The sequence below is a fragment of the Rosa chinensis genome, chromosome 5, assembly GCF_002994745.2.
Source record: "Rosa chinensis cultivar Old Blush chromosome 5, RchiOBHm-V2, whole genome shotgun sequence".
Lineage (NCBI taxonomy): Eukaryota > Viridiplantae > Streptophyta > Magnoliopsida > Rosales > Rosaceae > Rosa > Rosa chinensis.
The window spans coordinates 73,769,392-73,797,005 of NC_037092.1; the positions used below are offsets into that span (position 1 = coordinate 73,769,392).

A 27,614-nucleotide genomic window follows, 5' to 3' on the forward strand; every position below is an offset into this window, starting at 1 on the left:
GGAACTAATATCGTCTCATCCCTTATTTTAATTATAAAAACAAAAATTCCTTTCTTCTGCTGCTGATAATGTGTAGAATTGCTGTAAATCTGTATGCAATTAGGATTTTATTTAATTAGGATATCTTATAATTATGGAAAGATTGTTTCCTATTAGAGTTAGACTACTCATTTGTACTTGTATATATACCCTCATTGTGGGATGAATAGAATTATCGAATTAACCATAAATTGAAGTATTCTTTTCTACTTGGAATCAAAGCAGGTTCAATCCTTTGAACTTGCGCTGCATCCTTTGAATCCTGAATCTTGAATCCCGAAGAACACCACAAACCACTGCGTACCACCACCGTTGAAATCAAACCATCATGAATTTCAAACCACCATCACCCTACCTTTTTTTTTCGGACAAAAGAAACAAAAAAAAACATTTCTTTTTCCAAAACATTCATATCCATCTTGAAACCCTTGAAAATCCAATCCTGTGAAAATAATGAATTCCTCAATGATGCAATCAGAGAAACTGGCTATGGGGCATTCGGTAACTACCGAATTTTTTGTTATGGCTCAACCCAAACAGGGTCCTCCTCCAGGCTTCTCAGGACCTTCTCCACACCGTCCTCTAGGTAAACCAAATCCATATGCAAACAAAAGGTGCATTAATTATCTGTGGGGAATTAGGTTATAGCAAGGAGCGGTGCTATAAAGTGATTGGTTACCCTGATTGGTGGGACTTCACCATGAAACTGCGAAAGAATCTGGGCAAGGTTGCTGTTGCTACTAAAGAGGAAGTTTACCTAGACAATGCCTCTGCTAATGTAGCGCAGTCAGGTATGAAGGGTAAGGTTACTTTTAATAGTACATGGATAATTGATACAGGTGCATCTGACCATATGACCAATGACCCAAGTCTTGTGAAAAACCTTAGACGTTCCCCTCAAGACGTTGTCTCTACTGCTGATGGTACTCCAACTCCAGTCATCGGAGAAGGTTCTATTGCTTTATCTGATACCTTAACCCTTGAATCTGTCTTAGTTGTTCCACCACTAGCTTATAATCTCCTGTCTATTGGTCAAGTTATTTTAGCTCTTGCATTTATTGTGACATTCTATCCGTCTTTCTGTGTGTTTCAGGACATTCTGAGTCGACAGATTCTTGGTTATGGTGTTAGAAGGGGGAAATTATACTATCTGGATCTGACAGAGAGGAAAGAGACAAAAGCATCTTTTGGGACAGGCTAATTAGATCAACGAGGTAGAGATTGCGAAGGAAGCTGTATGGTTATGGCATCGCCGTTTAGGTCATCTATCCTTTCGTTATCTTAAGAAGCTGCAACCTCAATTGTTTTCAGTTGTTAGTGATTTGGATTTCCACTGTGACATTTGTGAACTGGCCAAGAGTCACCGTATTTCATATTCACCAAGTCTTAATAAAAGTCATGTTCCTTTTATGAAGATACACTCTGATGTCTGGGGTCCTGCGAAAATTCCTTCTCTTTCTGGAGCTCGGTATTTCGTAACGTTTAATGATGATTGCACTCGCATGAGATGGGTGTCATTATTGAAGAATAAGAGTGATGTATTTGGAATGTTTACCGAATTTCACAAAATGGTGGCAACTCAGTATCAACAATCCATCAGAGTGTTTCAGTCTGACAATGGTGGAGAGTTTGTGAATGGCCCTATGATTGAGTTTTGCCGGTCACATGGAATTTGTCATCAAACCTTCAATTCTTATACTCCTCAACAGAATAGTTTAGCAGAATGGAAGAACAGGCAGTTAATGGAAGTTGTTAGTGCTTCCTTGTTTGGCATGAATGTACCTCGGTTCTATTGGGGAGAAGCAGTAAAATCAACAGCATATCTTATCAACCGTACTCTTTCATGGGTGATTGAGTTTTAGAATCCTCATCAGAAGCTTCATACACTTTTGACCATCCCTTCTATGCCTAATTTGGAGCCCCGGGTGTTTGGGTGCACAATCTATGTTCATATTCCCAAGCCTCAATGCAGCAAGCTTGATCACTACAAGAAAAATGGCTTTTTGCAAGGAATTTTTTCCTTGTAAAAAACTAAAAATTCCTTGCATGAACCCAAATGCAAGGAATATTCGTTGCATTTGAGTCCTTGCAAAGAGGCCCTTGCAAAAGAGAAAATACAACGACTTGAAAATTCCTTACATTTGAATTCACAAATGCAAGGAATTGTTCATCTCAAATGCAAGGAATTTAACACTTGAGGTTAACTATGGTTAACTGATATACAAGGACAATTCCTTGCATATCATTCCTTGCATTTGGTATTAAAAAAATTTAAAAAAAAAATTAAAACTAAATAAAAAAAATTACCACAAATGTCATTCTGGAATTTTTTTTTATTCCTTGAATTAAAAACAATTAGTTCAACTGTACATACAGACCAAAAAAAAAGGTGTACATAAAAAATTGATGCTACTAAGCTATAACAAGATTTGCAAAATCAAGATACATATACACAAGTAGAGACACCAGAACAAAAATTAGTAAAACTGCAAATCACTGAAGCTTGGGGTGAGTGTATTTTGGTGTGGGGAGAATCGTCCAAACTCATCTACTCCCAAGATCCCCTCGAAGTACCTTTAATGCTAGCTCTTGAAAGCAAAGCTTCACATTTTCTCTAGTCTTGGCGCTACATTCAAGAAACATGCATCCAATATCTTTTGCAAGAGCAATGCCCTCTTCTCTACTCACAGCCCTCTCAGATTCCTGAAATTACATATAACTTCTTTTTAATATGATCCAAGAAATTGAGACAACAAGAAGAGGGCATTGAGGGGTATCTTATTATCTTGTGACATATATGAAGAGCATGCTATTACATAATAAGGCATTCCTGGCTGTCTATTTACTGCTAGAGAGAAAAAAGACTCCAATACTATGATCCATAGTCAGGAGCATTGTTTTCTTGTTCATTTTCAGAATAAAGTTTTCAAGGATCAGATACAGAGACTGAAACTTACTCTATCAACTTTATTCCCGACAAGCACCTTGACACAGTCCTGATTAGTTGAGTATAGTTCCACTTCTTTAGCCCATACATCTGATAAGTTGGTAAAGGTGTCTCTCCGAGTCACATCATACACTAAAAATAAAGCAGATGAATCATCTGTTAATCAAAATCGGACAACTATAGTATGTAAAGGTTTTATGAGAACTTCATATTATAAATTCATAATACTGATAAAAAAAGGCCGGAAGGCAAGGGAGAATGTACTATACTTGAAGAACTCAAAATTATTAGTAGTTATATAGAACTACTCAAACTCTATTCTCCCCTTCTCATAGTTTCACATGCAATACGCTTAATAAACTTTAGATAATAGTTACATGTGAAAAATGAACACTAACAAGAGAAATGCTAGAACTTGCTCTGTAGTTGCTAGATGGATATTGGTTCCATTTTCCTTTAATAAAGAGTTGTGAATGTAGATATTTCCAGAAAAAGTGAACGTACCGAGAATGATTCCTTGGGCACTTCTATAGTAAGAGCTTGTTAATGTTCTGAACCTCTCCTGTCCAGCTGCAATAACAAAATGATTTGTCATATTAACAATGCATCATTAAACTTCAACATTTAAAATCATTAGAAATAAGGGTGTGAGCTCTGAAGTCCCTTAACAGAGTTATACTCTTTTCCCATCATCCAATGTAGAATGGGCCATAATCAAAATTGCATCATAGAACGAAAGAATACACAAGTTCCACATGCAGTACCTGTATCCCAAATTGTCATCTTAATTCTCTTCCCACCAACAGTAAGCAGCTTAATTTTAAAATCCACACCTGCAATCATGGGAGCAAGACCCATCAAATGCTTGAATCAGAATGGTTGTATCAATCAATCCAATCACAAATTCTAATACTTGTACAAGTTGAATGTATCAGAATGGTTGTGTCGATCAATCAATCCAAAGTATGAATTCACGTACATATGAAACACTAAAAGCTACCAACTTTCCAGTCCCCTCCTTGGAAGATCACAAAAAGTCTAATCCTTTTTCTGAGTCAGAAATGCATTTATTAAGTTCTTGCTAACTGAATTGCATCACAAGAAGAAAAGCAAGCAGAAAATGTAGAAAGCTATGACTGAGCAAAACACAAGAACCCCATACAGCACAAAGAAAAAGCTAGCTATTCAAATTTCAAAACCAAATTAACAATAATAGATCCAACAGTTCATCTCAAAAAGACATGCAGTAAAAGGGTCTCTTCCAGAGCAAATGAAATGCCAAGCTAAAAAGCAAGATACAGAAAATGGGTTACCAATGGTGGGAGCAAGATGAGCCTTCAAGTGCCATTTCCTTGCTTCATTATGAGAATATTGGAAAAGCCAGTCATTAGAGTTCAGCACTTATGTAACTTAGAATTACTAACTGTATTAAACAATTCAAGCCATAGAGAAAACTCCAACTTGATGATCATATAATCTAATTAAGAAAGATAAAGATGCTTAGTCACATGAAAAGAGTCGATTGCACCTAAACTAACAAATCTTCAGTGTTTGTTATCCAATCATGTAAATAAAATTAAGTGGCTCCATGAAGGAACACCTATTTAGGTACTTTACAGTAATAAGAATAAAATAACACACGAAAACTTTATTACACTTATCATTACTTTGAACCCTAAGGATCCAAATGAAAATAGCACAAATAAAAACCTTGAGGAGGAAATTCAGGTTTGAACACGGCGCTTCTGGAATCGAAGTGTTTCTCAGTAACTGTGAATTGCACAATAATACATACGAGCCTTTCAGCTATTCCAATTACACAAGAAAATTCAAACGGAAAGTAACACATAATATGCAAAACACAACAGACCTTAGTCATCTTATTATGCTTCTTCAACAATGAGATTACCAAAGAACCAATAATGGGGGCCTCAACAATCCATAGAAATAACTTAAGAAAAAAACTAGTCAAATGTGGAGCTACAAGCACAGAAAAGAAAACCCAATTCACACTCAAAGCCAAATACATTCATATAATTACTGTAGTGCAGTGAAGAACAGTAAACTGACCCTAATGCATTCAAATACCTTAATGAAAGGATCTGAGAGTGAGCACTGAGCAGCATTACCAGCCAAATTCCACAATCCCTAACCCTGTGGAAGGAGACCACCAAATTCAGTCTTAGATAAACAGATTTCAAGTATATAACTGACATAACTAAGTAAGTTGATGACAATTCTACACTAACATTGCTGACAATTTTTCAATACCAGTAGCCAAGAAGACGCATGAATTTCATTGATACCATTGATTTTACATAATAAAAGTTACATCCGAGTCATCCGACTACTGAAACAAAGTTAACTACATGCATAGATCATCCAATTTTCATGTGTCATCATTCAGATTCCAAACTTTCAAACAATTGATGATGCCCACAAGAAAAGGCTCACTACCCACTACTAGAATAATGTCATTAGACATCGCCACTATTAAATCGGTCAGGATTGCACCTGATGTTAAAAAACATGTTAACATCAGTTTGTGAAAAAAGCGATTTCTATTGTTATTATAGACATCAGTCAGTAAGAGAAACGATGAGAAAAGTTTTGTTCGAAAAATTTTAAAAAACGCAGAGGGACTAAGTTTCAAACTTTTAGAACCGCGGGGACCAATTATTTCATTCCCCCCAACACTTATGTTTTTTCCGCTTTCTCTAAAACTTTCGAACCCTAGCTAAATCTCACAATTTGACTTCAACAGCTCATTCACCTTGTCGACATCGTTCTCCAAGCTGACCTGCGTCGAGTCCCCGACCTCCTTCTCCAACCTGACCTGCTCCAAGTCCCCGACTTCATTCTCCAACCTAAGCCAACTGGAGCCGCCTCCGACCTGTCTCTCCCTCATTAACCGCCTCCGACCTTATTGTCTTTCAAGTCACAGATCTGGTAGAGTCTTATCGAATCCAACCCACAAACCAAAATGGGTGGTATAGTCTTATCATATTCAGCCATATTCTCTCAGAGCCATAACGGGTTCAGTCTCGCCTTCTCTAGGATCTCTCACAATCCAAACCCCAATTTCCCGATCGAGTTCAGTGAGGTTGAAATAGAGATGGTAAATGGTAAAGAGATGAGTTCCAGTGAGTTTGTGGAGAGGTACTTGGAGAATAACCAGCCTGTGGTGCTCATAGGTCTCATGGATGATTAGAGGGCTTGCAGAGATTGGGTCACTGATGAAGGCAATCCCAATCTTCAATTTTTCGCTACCCATTTTGGAAGATCCAAAGTCCAGGTACTCAAATGTTCTCTATTGAGCTGATTGGAAGTGTTTTTTCTTTTTTCTTTTTTCTATTGATTATCCTATTCTCTAATGGGTTCGCTTCTGTCTCCTTCATATCGCTCCTCAGTGGCTCAGCCCCACCTCACTTCCCAAATTTGAAGCGCCTGTCATCATCTTTTCAATCACTCACCTCTCTTGAATCCCTTAACATTTGGGATTGTCTGAAGCAAGCATCTATTATTCCAGAAAAAGAGGATCGTCTGCCTCTTTCACTTACACAGCTTCGCATCTATTTTTTCCATAAGGGCTGTCCGCTGCTCCATCATATATACATATATATATATATATATATATATATATATGTTTCAAGCTTCAAGCGTCAGAATCAACTACACACTGTATACACAACCACAATCTCCTTCATTTTATTCAATTCGTCACAATCAGGTGTGCCTTATCTTCTCCCTTGTTTTCACACTATTTCGATTAATTCTTTCAATTTCGTCTGTAATCTCAACTTGCCAATTGGTTTATTCCTTCTCTTCTTAGCAAAATTTGTTTAAAGTTTTCATCTTTACTGCTATTTCGCACTGTGGAGCTGTTTCTGATCTATATAGATTTGCTTTTACCTCATCAAGTTCGTTAATTGCTTATTGGAATCAAACTACTAGGTGATTTAGTTCAGCTTTTGATAACCTAGGGCATGATTGATTGGCTTTGGAGTCCCAACCGGGCAATCTAAGTGGTTGATAATGGGACATATTAGGCAAGAAAATTGCATTATATTGGCAATTACTCCTGCCAACGCTGATTTAGCCACCTCTGATGCACTGCAACTTGCTAGAGAAGCTGACCCTACTGGTATCCTAATTATTGCTGTTAATTTAGCTTTACATGCATACATTGTGTTCCAGAGTGTTCATTTGTTCCCTGAATCCATACATTGTTCTCTATCACTAACGCAAATGCATTAACAGGTTTTCGTACCATTGGTGTCATCACCAAGGTTTGTCTTTCTCCTCTTTGATTCCTGGTTTTGTGCTTTGGTAAAAGTCTGATAAGGCACTTTTGTTCTGTCTGTAGCTGGATATAATGGACAGGGGCACCGATGCCAGCAACTTTTTGCTCGGGAAAGTTGTTCCCCTTAAGCTCGGTTATGTTGGTGTTGTCAACTGTTGTCAGGAGGTACAAATCGTTCAAATAGTTAATCTGTCTACCACTAGTTTTATTTGCTACGTCGCTACAAAATTTATTCCCTATGAGTATATATGGCAATATTAATTGGCAACTTTATAGGCTATTTTTCAAAGATTTGAGGAACTGGTATGACCTTTTAATTGGTTGTAAGTGTGAATTCTTGTTCAAGAGCTTCTTGGATAATGTATGCTGCAATGTGGATTAGATTGGAAGTGCACATTAATGCTGAGCTGGCTCTTAGCACTTCAAATCTCTTCCCTTACATCAAGCTGGCACTTTCTTGCCTTGGAGCTTTAAGGCCTCTGGTGGCCTGGCTGGATGTTAACCCTTACTGGCTAAGTGATCCGATCAATCTTATCCATGAATTGCTCATGAATCTTGTTTTGCATTTTGCAGGGCAGCAGCAAGTGAAAGGTGGAGAAAGTTGTTTGCAATGAGAGCACCTCAAGAATTTTGATCTGGGCTTCTAGTTCTGGTTCAAGGTATTGTCCACTTAAGTAATTCTAATTACGGTGCATTGATATGCATTCTGTCTGATATATGCTTCAGTTACGAGTAATGTGAACAATAAATTTGTTGTATGTGGGACTGAATTAATCTAGCATGACATATAACCTTTCTCCATTAACTTTTGTCTTTCAAGTCTCTGTAGTTATAATCAGGTTCCTTTTAGATTTTTCTGTTTTAGGTAAATCAAACAAAGCTGACAAATATTAAAAAGTATATAAAGCACTACACTAATTTTTCTGTTGACGTATCTTTTATATTGGAAAAGTGTTTCTGAAAATTTTGTTTGATAGGGCAACCTTTCCCAACAAATACTGTTGAAATTTCACATGCTTGCAGCAGAAGAGCTTGCATGATTGGTCCTCTCCATATGAAATTCATATACATATTTTGATCTGGTTTTAGAGCAATTGTACACTAGGAGCATAAATTCATCGAACGTTTATAACTAGTTAGATAGACTACACTCTGTACAAATACTATATACAAATAGTAATAACTTCTTTTATCAGGTTAGAAGCTCAGGCATTTGTTTTCTATATGCTGCAGATTGCCAGTCAAGACTATGATAGCCAGTGAGGTATTTAAGCATGCCGCTACCATTTTAGGGTGTTGAACTTCTGGTAAGAATAAAACTGGAGTTTTTTTAAGCTTGTTGTGGGATTTTGCATGCGTGTTGAAGTTCTTCGAGCGCGGTTGTAGGAACAAAGCAGGCTTCAGAACTAAAGGAGCAAATTTTTTGGTAAAATCAATCTTCTATTATTTCTTTTCTTGTCAGTGACAAATAGAGTGAAATTGAGATTGAGTGTACTTTTTGTGTATTTGGTGTTCTCTGCTGGAGAACAAGAAGATAAAAGAGATATCGTTGTATATTCATATGCATTTTGTTTTAACTTCATATGACAAATCACTATATCGATTGGAGTCTTTGAAATTATTCACAGTCCAAGTTCAGAGGTATTTCTTCTTCTTCTTTGCATTGCTGCCTTTTGTGGATGTATGTGATCTGCTTCAAAACCTAGCATCAATTCGATCTGAATTGGATCCTTCTGCTGTAAATTTGGGATCTTTAAATGCCTACTTCGGCTTTGGGTAGTTAGAGATTTGGGATCTGTTTTGTTGTTCATATATCTATCTGTCTGCATTTATGTACATTTGAGGACATTGAATATTTAGTGTGCATACATGTCTGTACTTATACAAGAAGAATATTTAGTGTGCATACATGCATTTCTCATTTAGTTCTTTTCGGTTTGTGCTGCTATCGAATATGGATGATCAAGAAGAATTTGAAATCCCGGAGGTTTAGGTTGAGGTCAAATTACTATAACTACTTGTTGGGATTGTTGGCTAGTTACTCCACTGCTGAGCCTCTACTGAGGTTGGTGATGGGTTTATCACTTTTTAACCCGTCTAGAAAAACTGGCTTTGCTCCTTTTGAGGTGAGTTTTTTTTTTTTTTTTTTTTTTTTTTTGGGATAGAACATTTGCTTTTGACATGTCTTAATGATATCTGTCTTTCAAGTGAAAGCATGCACATACAAAATAGTATGTGGTTAATAAAACAGAAGGGAGTTGTGAATAGCTCATTTAAAAGTTTTACATTGTCGAAAGCTAGTAAAAACTTGATCTGATAGTTGTGAATAGCAACCCAGTGTGATTGTATACAACATGAAGCGTATGAGTAATGTAATTATTTGTGTTGTTGCAGATGACTTCTTCAATCATTGAAGCTCTTTCTTGGTGCTCTATGCTAATTTTAATTGGCTTGGAAACTAGGATTTACATTCGGGAATTCCGATGGTACGTAAGGTTTGGGGTCCTTTACGTCTTGGTAGGAGATGTTGTGCTGCTAAATCTTATTCTTGGAGTGACAGATTCCTACAGCAGGTTAGTTTTTCTTCCTTTCACTCGCTCAATACTGTATTCCCTTTTATTTAATTCCATTTAGTGCGCTTTTCAGTGATGTGTCAATGTCCATTACAAATTAGTTCCTTTTATTTAAATGAACCAGTAGTTCATACATATATCTAACTTGTCAGAAAAATTAGTGTAGTGCTTTATATACTTTTTAATATTTGTCAGCTTTGTTTGATTTACCTAAAACAGAAAAATCTAGATATAGTAGTTAACAAATTCACCAAAATGTTGTTGTATATTTAGATTTAAAATTTACAGAAACGAAATGAATTAATAGTTCTAGACTATAAATGATTCACTATATTTGTCATTGCTCTCAAACTGTATAGGACATTCTTACAATATTTGTACATTCTTACATTCTTACACATTACTAACTTCAACCTCCGATCCAAAATTTACTTCTGTGCTTGATGCTAATACCTTGTTACAAACTTGTCATATATGTGCTAACATTAATGCAGCAAGGTTATGCATACAAGCTGGAGCTGCAGGAATAATTGTATCCAATCATGGAGCTCGGCAACTAGATTATGTCCCTGCAACTATTATGGCTTTGGAAGAGGTACATATACGCTTCATTTATCTTTCTGATTTTTATTGATTTATTTATTGCTTACGAATGAAAGGGCAGGAGTTCCTTTATCAATTGTTTGCATTCCTGAAGTTTCAGTCATTATAAGTGCTTAGTATTTCCCTTAGTTTGATTTTCTATTAAACTTTGTTTTAAATATTAGTGTTTCATTATGACTTACATTATTATATATATTTGTAGTGGGCGGTAAAGGATCGGAAATGGTATACCCAACAACAACTTGACGAGGTGTGCATTGAAGTAGCCGACTACTTACAGACTGCTGTAGATTCTGACCAGTTTCTTGATTTTGAGTTAGACTAGCTTTTGATTAACTTTTGTATAGCAATTATGAACAAAAATGAATACTAATTGCTAGGCTAGCCTTGTAGTAGGTGAGTTGGGGTTTTATTTTGCCCATTTTGTAAACTGTTTAGGATGTGATTTTAGATAAAATATCCCAATATTCAAATCACTTTTACTCTTGTTAACTGTTGAAATTGCAATTTATAGCAGCAGCTATATATTCTGTGGACATCATCCTCTTTATAAAATATGATGACTAGATATAAAGTTGAAATCAATTTTAACCGTGAAAATTGATGTCCAGTAATACAGATACATCAGTTCTAAAATGAAAATCGATGTTACTAAAATATACAGACATCGATTTTTTGTCGAAAACGATATGTTACTGAGTACCAGACATCAGTTCCAAAATGGAAATCGATGTTACTGAAATATACAGAAATCGATTTTTTGTCGAAAACGATATGTTACTGAGTACCAGACATCAGTTCCAAAATGGAAATCGATGTTACTGAAATATACAGACATCGATTTTTTGTCGAAAACGATATGTTACTGAGTACCAGACATCAGTTCCAAAATGGGAACCGATGTCTGTAACAGTACCAGACATCAGGTCCAAAATGGGAACCGATGTCTGTAACAGTATCAGTCATCAGTTCTTAAATCAATAACAATATTAAAACGCAAACTTGTGTTGTATAATCTATATTTCTTTAAGCTTGAAATACAATAAAATGTGGGTTTAACAATAGTAAAGCATGCAAGTTTGTTATCATTTAAACCTATTTACATCGGTTTATAATAAGGAACCGATGTCTACACGAATACTAGACATCGGCTAAAAATCGATGTCTGCATTTTCCGGATCTTTCTCATCACCCACAAAGACATCGGTCGGGTTTTTGTTTCTCATCGGTTTTTGGCCGATGTCTGGGGCCATAATTCTAGTAGTGACCAATTGAAAGGCCCACATTCTACCAGGCATGAACATATTTAGGTACTTAGTTGGCAAAACGTACATGCTATTTATAATTAATATCTGATAAAACCACTCAACCCAACATCTATTAGTCTCTTGACAAATTGACCAAATTGGTACTGAAAATAAAAATACAACTCAGCCTTAAAACTAAATGTACTAGTCATATACCAAATGCTAAAGTCATATACAAATTTCTGTCAATATTACTCACTAGTTTAATCAAATGTCCCGGAAACCAAAACCTCTACAACTAGCAATTATTTGCTGAACCTGCAACCCATTGAATTCCTTAACAGAATCACTATAAAAATATTGAAATTTAACCAAAATTAACCTCCGAATAAATGAAAATCCAAATTGCAGAAAACAACAAACTATCAATAAGAATTCGGATCCTAAGCAAACTAGTTATATTATAATACCTTTCAAAACGAGGCAAAGCAAAGTCGTGAGGATGAACTAAAAATAAGATTCATGCTCAACTTGCCGATTTGGAAACCAAAATTTCTAGCCGGGCATTTGGAAATCTATCATGGATCGAAAAATCAACTCAAACCTCATAAAAATTAAGACAGTCGTCAATTCACACAAACACAGAACATAAAAGTACAAAATCGAGAGCAGAGCATAAGAGATGTGGGTATTGGAGCTGAGGGGTTAGGATTTGTGTTTTGGGTATTAGGGTTTTTGGGCCTGGATTGGATTTAAGAGGCAATGGAGCGGGATATGAGAGCGTGAGAAAAAAGAATGACGAAGAAGATGGAGGGGAAGGGATGTGTGATTCAGATTTGGGTTTGGTGCGTGTTTCTGATTTTCTGCTTTTCGGATCTGGGTTTCAGTCTTTGGGAGAAATAGAGAACGGAGAGATGAAGAAAGAACGTAATAGATAGACAGAGAATTGGTGTTATCTTAAAAATGATAAATTTAGACCAAACCTTTGGAGCGCCAAAAATCCCGCTCAATCAATGCAAGGAAATGAAAAGCAAATACAAGGACTTTTACTTTTCTTATATTTTAGCAAACAAAATGCAAGGAGTTTACGTGTTCATGGCATTATCTCCAAATTAAATGCAAGGACTTGTACAATTCTTTGTATTATCAAACCAAATACAAGGAATTTTAACTCCTTGCATATAAACCCGTTGCATATACCCAAATTTCTTGTAGTGGATCCCCGTGCCCGTAAGTGTATCTTTGTTGGTTATACTGACTTCCAGAAGGGTTATCGATGTTATGATCCCCTTACTAGCACTCTACATGTCTCTCTTGATGTTGCTTTTCGTGAATCCGAGCCTTATTACTCAGGGGGAGTTTCTCAGTCTTCCCTTCAGGGGGAGAGAGGTTGTGAAGGGAATCCTCGTTCTATTATTGATTTTGATGTCTTTGAAGACTTGAAAAATTTGGAGGATAGATTTGAGGGTAGAAATTCGGAAACAGAAAATGCAGTTGCCGAACAGAGCATTGTGAATTCTGAAATAGACAATGCGACTGCCGAACGAAGTGTTGCGAATTCCGAAATAGAAAATGCAACTACCGAACGAAGTGTTGCGAATTCCGAAACAGATAATGCGACTGCTGAACAGAGTGTTGTGAATTCCGAAACAGAAAATGTAACTGCTGAACAGAGTGTTGTGAATTCCGAGATAGAAGAGACGACTTTTCTGGATAGCTTGAATCAAAATCAAGACGTATCTGAAGCTCACACACAAGATATTCCCCCTTCTGCATCACCAACTAAAGATCCCGGTCAGAATGATCCTCCTCAGGTACCCTTAAACTTTAATAAATCTTCTGGGTGATAGGAGCACAATGTGCGACGATATTAATGAGTATGTGCTCCATTTTAGCCTTGTTTCTCTCTTAAGTTTTGTGTTTTGAGTCATCGAGTCATTTTAAGAGTCTTATAGAGTGTTTGGCGTGAAATAGGCAGAAAACGTAAAATTCATGAAGAATCCTAGCTGGATCAAGATTCCTCACCGTCATGCTAATCTGTGGGCCTTAAGAGAGAATTTATGGGTGTATTTTTCTGAAATTAAATTGTTTTAATTTCTTTTATTTTCTCTAAAAGAATTTAATTTTGTGTCCTTTATTAAATCAGGTTGACCAAGCAATGAAGAAGGGAAATAAAGTGAAAGACGTTTTCAGTTGGAGAATAAAGGAGAAAGATGTTTCAGCTTGGAAATTAAAGGAATTGCCCCATTATGGGAAGAGTTAAGGCCTTAAAGGAGATGTTTCAGTTGGAAAATTAAAGGAATTACGATGCAATCCCATCCGTCCAATGATGAAGGGTATAATCGACAAAAGCCAACTAATGCTCCCCTATAAATAGGCAACGTCCAGAACTGAATTTGCATCACTTCCTGGCCAAAAACTTTTCCGAGATTCTGCCCAATTCACTCCTTAAACTTCCATCACCTACAAGACCGTGACACCATCCATCCATCAATCTACAAAGCTCTAAGGCGCTGAGTCAAGGACGCTCCACCACCATAGCAGAGACGAGTTCATCACCGTGTTGCTAAGCCGCTGAGGAAAGCTTCAAAGTGTAACTATGACTCTACTTACAATTTTTATTTCGGTTTTGTGTGTTTCAATTTGCGAGTTGTGTAATTGGAGACACGGAATTTTCAGAATATTTTTATTAATATTTTTGAGATTTTCAGTTTATTATTGAGTTAATTTCGAGAATTCTTTTATGATGCATGTTACAATCTTGTGCCCTTTTACGTGTTTAGGTAATTTTCAGAGTTAGGTTCATAAGTTTGCATGCTAGAATCACGCAGAGTGTTCTTGTGTGTTTGCTTAATTTGCCAAGAGTAATTGTTATTTGTTAAGACGCTGAGTTAAAACAAGTAGTAATTAGTTCTAACGGGTGGTAAAAATCATGCTTTAATGATTAAATGATTATGGAAATTACGTGTTAAATTCTATGTGTAATGGTTAATTTGCACGTGTGAGTTGATTCGAGGGTTAGATAATACTACTACTTAAGAGAATTACGCTGAGTGTTTTCGAAAATTAGTAGTATTAGGCTTGGTAAGGACTTTTCCGATCCAAGTCTACATTAGAATGAATCAGATAAGTGGATTGATCCGCTGAGGCTTTTCATTTGAGCTCTTATCTTGGCATTAAAGATGGGCACATTTTTGTAGCATGTTGAAATGGATTTTCTGTTTTTACACTTAGTAATTTCTGAGTGGTATTGGTCTAGGTTAGGGAAGTCGATCATTGTATATAGGTTTATTTGTTTTGTTTTTATTTTAAGTAGATTAGGAACCAAATTTGAAAACCCCCCATTTTATTCTTTTATTTGTTAATTGACCTTTTTGTGTAGGTGTACCCTACAATCCCCGGACTGAACGATCCTTGTTTATCCTATACTGACAACTACATTTTGCAGGGTTAAATTGTGAGGCTATTTCAGCCGCATCACTGGGTTAGAAAGTGTCGAACCTAGAAAATCACAAAGGGTTACCAAGGGAATTCCTAAGAAACAATATGTGATGCCCCGGAAATTCATAATTATTGTCCGAGAATTTTCCGGATTAATTTTATAACTATTGGGCGGTTTCGTGACTCGTAGATGGAGCGGAAGTGTTTCGGGCGAATAATTAATTGGAGAATATGGTTTTAGGGGGCTTGCCAAAGGTTGACTTTTTATTCGTTGGGATTCTCCAAAAACTTCCTTCACGAAAGTTGTAGAGCGCGTCGATACGAGTTCGTGGACATGTGGAATGCGTAAATCGGAGTTCGTATGAGAAAGTTATGGCCATCGGAAGGAATTTCCATTTTGGTATAAATAGAAGTTTCCCGAAGGAGAAACTTACTATTTTCATAAGTTTCCTTTTCTGGAAAAACCAATTCCTTTCTCTCTCTTCTCTCTCGGCTGCACCTTCAGAATCGAAATTATCCGGCTGACCCGACCCGAACCCGGACGGTCCGACCAGACTTTTCCGGCGAACTGCGGCGGTCTCCGGCGACGAAACTTTCCAGATCAGTTCGTCTCCTCCGTCTGGTCGTCCCTGTGGTGTCCTCTAGCACCGATTCTCGGTGGTGGCGGCGGTAGAAGGCGGCGCAGTTAGGTGATTTCGGACCCGGTCAGAAATCCTTGTTCCGACGTCGGCGAGGCTTCAAGTCTTCTTGGTTGAGCTCAGAGCAGCCTCGTTGATCGATCCTTGGTGGTTGTTTGGTTCGATTCACGTGAAACTTCGATCAACTCGGATTGAATTACTGTTCACGGCTTGTGAGGTAGTTTTCGACCCCTTATGCTTGTTTTCTGACTTCGAGCTAGTTATGAAAGTTCACAAGCATGCTTAGATGAAGCTTTTTGATGTTGGGAGTTTTGTGAAATAATGAGTTTTTGGCCGGCGGCGGTGCACCACCGTCTGTGGTGGCGTTCCGGCGGAGTTCCGGCCACTTAAGGAACTGTTTTTGGTATTATATATGTTCTACTCGTTGATACAAGCGTTTCGATATATAATATGCAAATTTTGGAGTTCATATGGAATTGTTATGATTTTTGCAGTTTCATACCGATCGATTTATTCGATCCGTGAGGATTCGAGCATCCGATCGACTTGTGGTTTGGTCACATCGATCGTGGACGAATTCTGGCGACTTTGGGAGGTCTCGGATGTGGTTTCGCCTCATTTGGCGTCACCTTGGGAATTTTGGTTCGATTTAGGGTTTCGAACGTTATCCCTTGTGATTCGTTGACTGAATGAGAGCTGTAATTCCTTAGGTACGTGATGAGGTATTCTTTGGATAGCTATTTTGGGTGGTTTGGCTGCCTTGTTCTGTATTGAAGACGCAGCGGGAGATTCGAGGTGAGTAATCTCACAAGGTTCATTTATTAATGAATTACCTTTATCGTTTGGTGAGTAAATCTCACGATATTTGTTATGAGTAGGATCGATATTTGTTATGAGCAGGATCGATATTTGTTATGAGCATGATCGATATTTGTTATGAGCAGGATCGATATTTGTTATGAGCAGGATCGATATTTGTTATGAGCAGGATCGATATTTGTTATGAGCAGGATCGATATTTGTTATGAGCAGGATCGATATTTGTTATGAGTAGGATCGATATTTGTTATGAATATGGTCGATATTGTTATGAGCATGATTACCCTATCATCTTGGAGTTATTAGGTTAACTATGACTATAGTTGGTATTAGTGGTTTTTCTGTGTGGATGGATGACTATGTGTGTGTATATATATATATATATATATATTATGGGATGTATATATATACATATATATTCATGTATTAGTGACTTCGTGGTGAATCTTTGTGATGATCGTCATGTAAAGCTCGTGTAGAATTATCTGAGTAGCTTGTGTAGGAATATTAGCAGGATGGTTGATATCTATGTGATAATCGTTATCTATGTGATGACCAGTGAAATCTATGTGATGATCGCTATCTATGTGATGACCAGCGAAATCTATGTGATGATCGCTATCTATGTGATGACTAGCGAAATCTATGTGATGATCAGTGGGATGATGAATATGTGCGTGATGATTGATGAAATCTGTGCGATGATCAGTGTGATGACTGCTCGGTAACGGAGCTGAATTGTTATTAGGTTAACAAAGATCGAGAGGACTGCTGTGATGGTTGGGGCTACCTATAGACGTCAAAGAGTGGGACTTCGATGACTACTTTTTCTTGAATTGCTTGACTTAATGTGACCTCCTGAACTAAATTATATGCAGGGATTACTATGAATTGTTTTGCTTGTTTTGATATGTGATTGCCTTGATTTCCTCCTTGATTGTATTGATTGATGGTTTGATTTACATTAAGAGCCATAGTGGTTATGAATTGTACTCTATAGTGAGGATAAAAAGGTGATTCATTGTTCTTCACCTTTGATGTCATGTTGATGACAAAAGCTCCTAGGGGGGAAGATGGGAAATGAGTGTGATGTTGGAATTCACCGCAGTGCGTTAGGATGGCGTCAAACATTTCTTGAGGAAGTCTTGTTTGACCGAAAATTGTGTAATTGGATGCTAGGATTGAGGTTATGAGCATGAGGCTTTTGTGAAATTTGTGTAATTGGTTTTGAGTTACTCATACGAGCTTCATAAGCTTACCAGGTTTGTTGTGTGGAAACCCGGTGCACTATTCAATGGAATGGTGTAGGGGTTAATCCTGCAGGTCAAGAAGATCGTGGCTGAAGCTGAGGTGACGCCTTTGCAGCTTCACGGTAGGAAGCTATCTTTGTGACTTTACCGTTGATAAGGACTTCCGTTGTATAGTTACTCTGAGCTGTATTTACGTTTTATTTTGTTGTTGACAATTTAATTCGTAAGCATTGTAATATATAACTCTATGGAGCGAGAGTGTATATTAACTTTGAGGGTTCAGGGCATCAGTATGTACTTGTTTAAAGGGAAAAAGATTTCAGGTATTTTGTATTGATGACTGAACGTTCACAAATGTATAATTATGAGATTATATATATCAATTTTCTTGTGTGTAAAATCAGGGGCGTGACACAATATGAACCAGATATCAAAGCCAAAGCTAAATACCCTATAGCTAATTTTATGTCTAACCATAGGATTTCTGGGTCACATGCACTTGTTGTTGATCAATTATCTACTGTATCTATTCCTAGTAACGTGCAGGAAGCATTGACGGATCCAAAATGGACAAAGGCGATGAATGAAGAATTGGAAACTCTTCAAAAGAATGCAACATGGGAGCTAGTACCTATGCCGGTTGGAAAGAAGACTGTAGGATGTCGTTGGGTATTTACTGTAAAGTTTAATGCATATGGAACTATTAATAGATACAAGGCGAGGTTGGTTGCCAAAGGATATACACAACGCTATGGGATTGATTATGAGGAGACTTTTGCACCTGTGACAAAGATTAATACTGTCTGGATTCTAATCTCACTTGCAGCAAACAAAGATTGGCCCTTGCACCAGTTTGATGTGAAGAATGCGTTTCTTAATGGGAATTTGGAGGAAGAAGTGTACATGAATGTGCCCCCAAATGTTAAGAATTACCCAAGTGACATTGGCAAGGTGTGTAAATTAAAGAAGTCTTTGTATGGCCTGAAGCAGTCTCTAAGAGCTTGGTTTGGAAGATTTTCAAAGTCCATGAAAGCCTTTGCGTACAGACAGAGCAATTCTGACCATACCTTGTTTATCAAACGCAAGAATGGTAAAATTACAGCTCTTATTGTGTATGTTGGTGACATGATTGTTACAGGAGATGATTCGAAAGTGATGAATGAATTGCAAAAGTATCTGTCAAAGGAGTTTGAAATGAAGGATCTGGGACAACTGAAGTATTTTCTGGGTATTGAAGTTGCAAGGTCTAAGAAGGGGATTTTGCTTTCACAAAGGAAGTATGTCCTTGATTTACTTGCTAAAACGGGGATGTTGGACTGCAAACCAATGGAGACACCCATTGAGATGAATCACAGACTTGCTATTTATCCTGATCAAGTTCCAACTGATAAAGGGAGGTATCAACGTCTTGTAGGAAGGTTGATTTATCTTTCACATACTAGACCTGATATTGCTTATGCTGTGAGTGTTGTTAGTCAATTTATGCATTGTCCTAGTGAAGAGCATATGGATGCAGTCTTTCGTATTTTGAAGCACTTGAAGATGGCGCCAGGTAAAGGGTTACTGTTTCAGAAAAAAAGATGAATTGGAAGTTGTTGGGTACTCATATGCAGATTGGGCTGGTGATAAAACTGACAGACGTTCTACATTTGGGTACTTCACTTTTGTTGGAGGGAACCTTGTCACTTGGCGTAGCAAAAAGCAGAAAGTTGTTGCCAGATCAAGTGCAGAAGCTGAGTTCCGAGGTATGGCACACGGAGTCTGTGAAATGTTGTGGATTCGTAATGTCTTGAAAGACCTGAGTTACAAGCTTGAAAAGCCTATAGATTTGCATTGTGATAATACAGCTGCCATTGAGATTGCACATAATCCAGTTCAGCATGATAGAACAAAGCATGTGGAGGTTGACCGTCATTTTATTAAAGAAAATCTTGACAGAAAGGTTATTCGCTTTCCATTTGTAAACTCAGAGAAGCAATTAGTTGATGTTCTTACTAAAGGAGTGTGCAGAAAGGTATTTGACAGCTCAATTGACAAGTTGGGCATGATAGACATCTATGCACCAACTTGAGGGGGAGTGTAGAATCGCTGTAAATCTATATGTAATTAGGATTTTATTTAATTAGGATATCCTGTAATTATGGAAATATTGTTTCCTATTAGAGTTAGACTACTCCTTTGTACTTGTATATATACCCTCATTGTGAGATGAATAGAATTATCGAATTAACCCTGAAGGAAAATGATTTGTGGCCTCAATCTTAGGTGTCATGCCATGTCATCTACACAAATCACTTATTTATCAAATCATGCCACGTAATTCTTGAGAAAAAGACCATCTTATCCTTCCAAAATCTAATGACTCTAAATTATTTTGGTTTTCTACCTCAAAAATTATTTTGGCTTTCTTCTAAAAAAAAAATGGCTTTCTTTCATTTCTTTTTCATTACACTCATGCTTAGATTTAGATAACAAATTTTTTTTCTTCAATCAAGAGTAGAAAAAATTTCATGAAATTCAGTCAATAGATTTGCACGTACATTCGATTAACAGATTTGTATAACACATGTATATGAATTCAACCTTTGTTGGGTTCCTGCAAATTTTGAAAATATATTGTGAAAAATACATATTCATATAACTGTATTTATTCTTTTGTTCATTGTTTTCTCTTTATGTAGCTAGGGTTTAAAAGTTAGATATGAATTTATTATTTTTTGTTTGTCTTTCCCTTATATTTAGATTGTAGATGTTAATTAATGGTTGCTAACGTGTAATTTTTTCTTACCTCTTAATTTAGACATAAGTATTTCCCAAATTCAATTTACTAATGCTACATTTTTGTGGATGAAATTAATCAATATTTGGAAAGAAAAGTTAACGTCTATTTCTTGACACATAATTCAATATATTAATGCCATTTGGGAAGAAAAATTAAAGGAAAAAATTTAATTAAATGAAGAAAAATATTGATCAAAGAATCTGTAGACATATCCCTTAAATTAATATATAATTAATAGCTAATATTTTTTTTCACCTAATTAAATTCATTAATGTAATTGATTCACCTCCTAACATCTAAAAGGAAATGTAAAAGGGTAAAGTTGGTGTTGAAATAGTATGATGTGGCAAGATATATTATATGGAATTGAAAATAAATTTTTATTTACTTACATGGCATGACACCTAGGATTTGAAGCCACAAATCTTAGGCCTCATTGAGGCCCTATATCATTGCCCTAACCCTGAATTGAAGTATTCTTTTCTATTTAATGTAATTTTTTTTAAGTCCCAAGGAAAGTATCTGTCTTTTAATAATGCTAAAATGGTGACCCATAATATGCTCCTCTGCCCAATCAAGAGCCACTCTCAGCTTCACTTGCTTTACTATCTCTTTATTTCTACTCATGATCTTCTTCTACTGCACTCTATTTCAGCTGAACTAATTTCATTCAAGTTTCAACTCTAAAATTTCATTTGCACTTGGACTACCAGGTTTGATTTTCACATTCTGTTTTCTCTTTTGAATTTCACGGTAATATTTTTTTCGACTAGGAATTTCACTGTAATATTCAGTAGTTGTGATAATTCATGATCCTACTGCTTGATATTACGATATATTTGGAATTTTTTTTCTCGAATCTGTACTCCTTTTGCCCATTGCCAGCTAATTTTTGTGGTTATTAATTCAACTAATTTCTTAGTTAGCTGCTGTTTCATAAAAATTTCTTTCATTCAATGAAATTTTAACTGACAAAAAGTAAAAAATAATGACTAGCTGATATGATGCACACAAGAAATAATACAGAAATTGATCAGTTCAGTCCCAGCGGATATCCGAAACAATTGTAACGATATAGTGAATTAGCAAAATCATTGTGTCAGGATGATGCCAATAAATCAAGAAATTGATCAGTTCAAATTTTAAAAGTTCTAGATCAACAATTTAAACCGATTAAATTGATTAGGTGACAGTAGGAATTCTCATTGCTGATAAAATAGATGATAAATACATTGCAAATTAGTATGTAACATGTTGTGCAGTTCAAAGGGCTGTGGCATTTGTACCTCATTGACTGTAGGGAATAATTGGGGCTCATTTCATGTCGGGATTGTTTGACTGAACTTGTAGGATTATTAGTTTGAGCTAGGCTCATTATCTGCCTAAGATTTGCCAATATATCAAACTATGTATGACGCAAATTCAAACTATGTTTTTATAGTCCTTGCATGTTTAAGCAGGAAAGCAACTAATATCATTGCGGGTAACAGAGCCATACTTGCTTTTTCTTGATTACAATCCAATATGGCTGATGAGTATGAGGACAGTACTACTGTCAGCTTGAAAGCCTTGCTGCACAAGGGAAGCAACGAAGTTATTTTCATAGAGTGTGGTAATGATTTTCTTGATGTTCTCTTCAGTTTCTTGACTTTCCCAATGGGAACAATCATCAAGCTTGGCTGTAATCACTCAGTAGAATCAGTACCAGTGCAAATAGGGTGCATGAAAAATTTGTATGCAAGTGTTGAGAATATTGATGTTCAGCAGTTTCACAATGAGGTGTGTAGAGACAAATTGTTAAGTCCTCATAATGCGGCTGAATCTCATTGCAAGGACCTCAAATTGAAAATTGACATTGGTGAGTCCACACAGTACTTTCTGTGCCCAGATTGGAATTGCTTAGGTGTCTCCAAGGATGAATTACAATTGAGTCGATTCAGAGGTAATTTATTAAGTATGTATAAAGGCACTCGTTGTGATAACTGTGGAAAAAGCATGGATAGGGAGTATCACCTTTCCTATTCATCCTCCCCTGCTGATCAAGAAAAGGGCATCTTTGTAAAGGGATTAGCATAGTTACTGATGATTTACAAGTGTTGCCCCCATTAAGCGGTACAAGCTTTTCTTTCTTTACCAAGCTTGGAGTCACGGATGGAGACATTACTGAAGAGATATTTAATATAGGTGTTAGTGAGGTAACTCAATGTTGTCTGCCATTTTTTTTTTTGTTACAACTGTCATTGTGTTGCATTGCTGTTCATTTCTGACCTCATATCTTTTTCCAGGTTTTGAATTTGCTTATCTGCTCATTTGTGTCAAAGACACCATTGACTGAAACTCTACTTAAGCATAAACCAGAACCTAATTTTAGCACTGAAATAGTTGATCAAGGATGTGTATTGAACCTCAAATGGCAGGGGAGGCAGTGATTGAGGAAGAAGAAGAGATTTCAGTGAAGCCTATGGTTAGTACGCCAAGGAAGGCATGGGAATATTTTGCTAATTTACCCTTCAGTTTCCTGACTCCTCCACGTGGATTTACACCAAAACAGATGCAAGGCTCTTCTTCAAAAGAACCCACTGTGGAAGAAGAAAAGATTTCTGTGAAGCTTATGGTCCGCAAATCAAGGAAGATGGTTTGTTTTGCAGAAGCAGGGGAAGATTTTGTCAATTTACTCTTCAGTTTCCTGACTATTCCACTCGGATTCATATTAAAACAGATGAAGTATTCTTCTTGGAAAGGATGTATTGATCAGTTGTACAAGAGTGTCCAAGATCTTGATGATGAGCAATACTTGAAGTCAAATGACCACAAGAATATTCTACTGAGTCCCAAAATTTTTCCTAGTTTTTCCTACAAGAACCATATTTTGGGAATTCAGGAGGGCAAGGCCTCATATTACTATGCTTATTGTCGTCCTAACGGTGCAGAGGATATGTTGATTACTGATAAAACCCTCATCCCTTCTCAGGTGATGTATACATTCCATCTCAAATTGGTGAATAATATAAGTTCTCAAGGATTTTTGAAAGGACCGACCATGTTCATCGTAACTGACAAGCTGGTTGTAAGGCCTATATCTCCCATCTTTGGCTTTTCCATTTTGAATGAATTGAAGGTACCTTTGGATGACATAAAGGAGGAAATAGTACAAGTTGGCAAGGGGGAGGTGAGTTATTGTTTGTAATGATTTTAGAAGACCTTTTATTAACACAATCCTTGGTCTTAAAATTGTCTCTTCTGTTGTTTGCTTGTTGTAGGTTTGCGTCTACTGGTGGCATCTATTGCTGGCGATTCTGCCTTAACTGATGTTTTCATAAGGCAGCCCAAGAAAGAACAGTAAAGAGATTTTCGTTATCTGATTAAACAAGGATGATGCCTAGGTTTCTACAAACCGGAATCTCCGAAATGAATATGTAGTGTGCTTTGCATTTTCTTATGTTCTTTGAGCTATGGCCTCCATTGAAGGTTGCTTTTGGTTACTTGTAGCCTAAGCTTAGGGCTTCACTTAGGCTATTGTGGAGGGGGAACAGGTTTGTCAATATGCTAAATTTGTAATGCACGCTTTCTATAGCTTAGCTAGGTTACATCTACATAAACACATTATAAAGCATCAATCTCTATTAATATCACAACAAATTGTACAATTTGTCTCTCTCAAGTTCTCAACCTCACTTTCCGGGAACAAAGTTTGTTGTGTATGACCAAGCATTGTTGTTAACAGGGTCAGCCAAGTGGTTGGTGAGGTTTTCGATTGGTCCCTTTCCGGTGACAATGGCTTGCATGAAAAACCTGAACATGTTGTAGAGAATTGGAAAAATGTATTGTATTCATCTCACCATGAGGTTTATATAGGGTTACATCATGTATACAAAAGGCAATACATAATAGCTATACTAATCAATCGCACATTACAATTATGTCAATCACATACATTACGAGTCTTTCAATCGCATACATTACGAGTCCGTCAATCGCATACATTAAGCAATTCCTATTGCAAGAATAGTCATTATCATTCACAACACTCCCCCTTGTATATTCCATGTCAATAGTGTTGCCTCTGCTATGCGCTTGTAAGTTGGCTCGTCAAAAACCTTGCCAAGTAATAAAAATCATGTGGGAAAAAAACAACCTTGGTCGAAGGAGAAAAAGAGCACAACACGCGTGAATGTGGAGTAGTCGACATCCTTCAACACTCCCCCTTGTGCCGCTCAAACTCGGTGATGACGCTTTGATCGTTGCCTCACTAAAAACATTGCCAGGTAACAAAAACCCTGTGGCACAAAAATAACCCTGGTCGAAGGGCAAAAAGATTACATCACGTCCTTCACTCTTCGAGATCGAACATGTAGACATCATACCTCCCCCTGATGTCAAGGTCTCCCCATGATTTCTACAATTATGGGAGTTCGGATAACTTTCTTAATCCGATACTCTTCACATGTTTCTCGAAGGTGGATTTAGGTAACGACTTGGTAAACAAGTCCGCTACATTATCCTCTGAACGGATTTGATTCACTTCAATATTTAGAATTGTTTGTTGTTGTTGATTGTAAAAGAACTTAGACAATATATGCTTGGTGTTGTCGCCCTTGATGAAACCCAACTTCATTTGCTCAATACAAGCTGCATTATCTTCATAAATGCATGTAGGTTCATTTGTGGTAGACTTCAAACCACAAGTTACTCGAATGTGTCTAACTACAGACCTTAGCCATATGCATTCTTGCACGGCTTCATGTAGAGCGATAATCTCTGCATGATTTAAGGAAGTAGCAACAAGGGTCTGCTTTGTAGACCTCCAAAATATCGCAGTGCTTCCTATGATAAAGACATAACCCATTTGGGAGAGACCTTTGTGAGGGTCAGAGAGATACCCTGCATCAGCAAAACCCATCAAGACATCGTTGTCATTTTGATGGAAGGGAGGAAGAGCACGGAAGGTGGCGTTTTGCCTTGTGGAGTCCGATCCCACACTTCCATTATTTCTTTTCTCTCTGTAGGGATAGAACAAGCCCATATCAATCATACCTCTCAAGTATGAAAAGATTGTCTTTATGCCAATCCAATGGCGGCGTGTTGGCGCAGAACTGTGTCGAGCTAACAAGTTCACCGCGAATGAGATGTCCGGTCTTATGCATTGAGCTAAGTACAATAATGCACCTATTGCACTTAGATAGGGCACTTCAGCTTCTAATAAGTCTTCGTCCTCATCCCTTGGATGAAACGGATCTTTTTCAGGCTCAAGACTACGACCGATCATGAGAGTACTCACAGCCTTTGCTTTATCTTCATTAAAGCGCCTTAATAATTTTTGAGTATATGCTGACTGGTGGATCATAATCTCATCACTACGGTGCTTGAGTTCTAGTCTGAGGCAAAACCGTGTTTTCCCAAGATCTTTCATCTCAAATTCGGATTTCAAGTACTTAGCAGTTTCCTTTAACTCATCTAGAGTTCCAATTAGGTTCATGTCATCGACATAAACTGTTACAATTGCAAATCCGGAACTTGTCCTCTTTATAAAAACGCATGGGCATATTTCATTGTTGACATATCCCTAACCAATCAAGTAGTCACTTAGACGGTTATACCACATCCGTTCGGATTGTTTCAATCCATATAGTGAGCGTCTCAATCTTATTGAAAACGCGCTCCGTGGTTTAGAGTCACTTGACTTGGGTAATTGAAGTCCATCTGGAACCTTCATATATATCTCTGAATCTAGATCCCCATAGAGATATGCTGTAACCACATCCATAAGCTGCATGTCAAGTTTTTCGAAAACTACCAAAGTGACAAGGTAGCGGAACGTTATAACGTCCATTACGGGAGAATATGTCTCCTCGTAGTCGATTATAGGGCGTTTGTGAGAAACCTTGCCCCACAAGGCGGGCTTTGTATCTAACAACCTCATTTTTCTCATTACGCTTTCTAACAAAGACCCATTTATGGCCAACAAACTTTATACTTGCGGGTGTCAGCGTTATAGGCCCAAATACCTGTCTCTTTGTTAGTGAATCCAATTCAACCTGGATCGCATCTTTCCATTTAGGCCAGTCTGCTCTTCATTGACATTCTTCAACGGAGCGAGGTTCGATATCATCATGTTCTATAATTCCTTGAGCAATAGAATATGCAAACACATCATCAAGGATAATAGAATCTCGATTCAACGTCTCATGTACACTAGTGTAATTCATGGAGATCTCCCTATTCCCTGGAATTGGTTCTAACATTGGAGTGTCCCCCAATGATGTCTCTTGGACATAACCATAATCCGGAATATCTTCATGAGACGGGTTATTTATGTCGATGATTAATGGATCTTTCTGTGCCAAACTCGCTTTCTTTCTCGAGCGAGAATCCATCGAACCTTTGGGCCTCCCACATTTCCTTGCTGGGAGCCCGGCCTGAGCCACATTGCCATCACTATTAGTGGTGGCAGCACCATGCCCAATACCCCTAGGGGTGGCGCCATGTCCATGATTTTTAGGGACATCAATCCTTGCAGGAACGTTTGCAGCAGGTATATGTGATTTTGTCACTTTAGCGATATCAGAAAACGCATCAGGCATAGAGTCTGCTACGTTCTGAAGATCGAGAATTCTCCGCACTTCAATTTCGGACTGTGCGGTTTGGGGATCAAGATGAGACAAAGTGGGGACAGACCACGACAATTCGTGTCGTTCCTGTTAAACATTATTGTTCCTATCTCCCCCTAACGACGGGAAGACTGTCTCATAAAAATGACAATCCGCAAATCTAGCGGTAAATAGATCACCTATCAAGGGTTCTAAGTAGCGGATAATAGTTGGAGAGTCATATCCAACATAAATGCCTAATTGTCTTTGAGGACCCATTTTGGTGAGCTGTGGTGGCGTAATTGGCACATAAACTGTACACCCAAATATGTGTAAGTATGAGACATCAGGCTCATATCCAGTAACCATCTAGGACGCAGAAAAG

At 37.4% G+C, this 27,614-nt stretch overlaps 3 protein-coding genes across 20 annotated transcripts; 2 read left to right on the forward strand and 1 right to left on the reverse strand.

Annotated features, from left to right (window-relative positions):
- Window positions 1-2,583: 2,583 nt before the first annotated feature.
- Window positions 2,584-3,996, reverse strand: LOC112164026 (ras-related protein RABC2a). The gene is made up of 5 exons (XM_040505968.1): window positions 3,966-3,996; window positions 3,751-3,819; window positions 3,491-3,556; window positions 2,997-3,118; window positions 2,584-2,742 (listed from the first exon to the last, which is right to left on the reverse strand). Exons 2-5 carry the CDS (start codon window positions 3,767-3,769, stop codon window positions 2,584-2,586), a joined length of 366 nt encoding a protein of 121 aa, XP_040361902.1. The 5' UTR covers window positions 3,770-3,819; window positions 3,966-3,996.
- A 1,683-nt stretch (window positions 3,997-5,679) lies between these two features.
- On the forward strand, window positions 5,680-10,957 carry LOC112202564 (ABC transporter C family member 12). 16 transcript variants are annotated; one of them, XR_005800936.1, is made up of 12 exons: window positions 5,682-6,281; window positions 6,397-6,716; window positions 6,970-7,130; window positions 7,247-7,275; window positions 7,353-7,454; window positions 7,863-7,948; window positions 8,523-8,553; window positions 8,656-8,715; window positions 9,260-9,415; window positions 9,684-9,862; window positions 10,357-10,457; window positions 10,668-10,957. XR_005800936.1 is itself a non-coding variant. In XM_040507450.1 (11 exons), the coding sequence occupies exons 6-11, from the start codon at window positions 8,539-8,541 to the stop codon at window positions 10,709-10,711; spliced, it is 558 nt and encodes a 185-aa protein (XP_040363384.1). In that variant the 5' UTR covers window positions 5,691-6,281; window positions 6,397-6,716; window positions 6,970-7,275; window positions 7,353-7,454; window positions 7,863-7,948; window positions 8,523-8,538; the 3' UTR covers window positions 10,712-10,957. The 16 variants fall into 16 exon arrangements, 3 of the variants coding, with proteins under 3 accessions (XP_040363384.1, XP_040363385.1, XP_040363386.1); XR_005800933.1 differs by having other exon boundaries at window positions 5,683-6,281; window positions 8,523-8,596; window positions 8,676-8,715; window positions 9,257-9,415; XR_005800934.1 differs by having other exon boundaries at window positions 5,683-6,281; window positions 8,523-8,596; window positions 8,676-8,715.
- A 10,294-nt stretch (window positions 10,958-21,251) lies between these two features.
- Window positions 21,252-24,259, forward strand: LOC121049514. 3 transcript variants are annotated; one of them, XM_040507097.1, is made up of 4 exons: window positions 21,252-21,355; window positions 22,103-22,837; window positions 22,928-23,811; window positions 23,903-24,259. In XM_040507097.1, the coding sequence occupies exons 3-4, from the start codon at window positions 23,035-23,037 to the stop codon at window positions 23,945-23,947; spliced, it is 822 nt and encodes a 273-aa protein (XP_040363031.1). In that variant the 5' UTR covers window positions 21,252-21,355; window positions 22,103-22,837; window positions 22,928-23,034; the 3' UTR covers window positions 23,948-24,259. The 3 variants fall into 3 exon arrangements, with proteins under 3 accessions (XP_040363031.1, XP_040363030.1, XP_040363032.1); XM_040507098.1 differs by having other exon boundaries at window positions 21,343-21,355; window positions 22,100-22,837; XM_040507096.1 differs by having other exon boundaries at window positions 21,264-22,837.
- Window positions 24,260-27,614: the final 3,355 nt, after the last annotated feature.

Coding starts and splice junctions, on each gene's coding strand:
- LOC112164026 (XM_040505968.1), bottom strand. Junction 3,119..3,490: donor TGCCCAAGGAATCATTCTCG/GTACGTTCACTT, acceptor CTTTATTTTTAG/TGTATGATGTGACTCGGAGA. Junction 2,743..2,996: donor TCGGGAATAAAGTTGATAGA/GTAAGTTTCAGT, acceptor ATGTAATTTCAG/GAATCTGAGAGGGCTGTGAG.
- LOC112202564 (XM_040507450.1), top strand. Junction 9,416..9,683: donor CTGGCTTTGCTCCTTTTGAG/GTGAGTTTTTTT, acceptor GTGTTGTTGCAG/ATGACTTCTTCAATCATTGA. Junction 10,458..10,667: donor CTATTATGGCTTTGGAAGAG/GTACATATACGC, acceptor ATATATTTGTAG/TGGGCGGTAAAGGATCGGAA.
- LOC121049514 (XM_040507097.1), top strand. CDS start 23,035: ATGTGTATTGAACCTCAAATGGCAGGGGAGGCAGTGATTGAGGAAGAA. Junction 23,812..23,902: donor TACAAGTTGGCAAGGGGGAG/GTGAGTTATTGT, acceptor TGCTTGTTGTAG/GTTTGCGTCTACTGGTGGCA.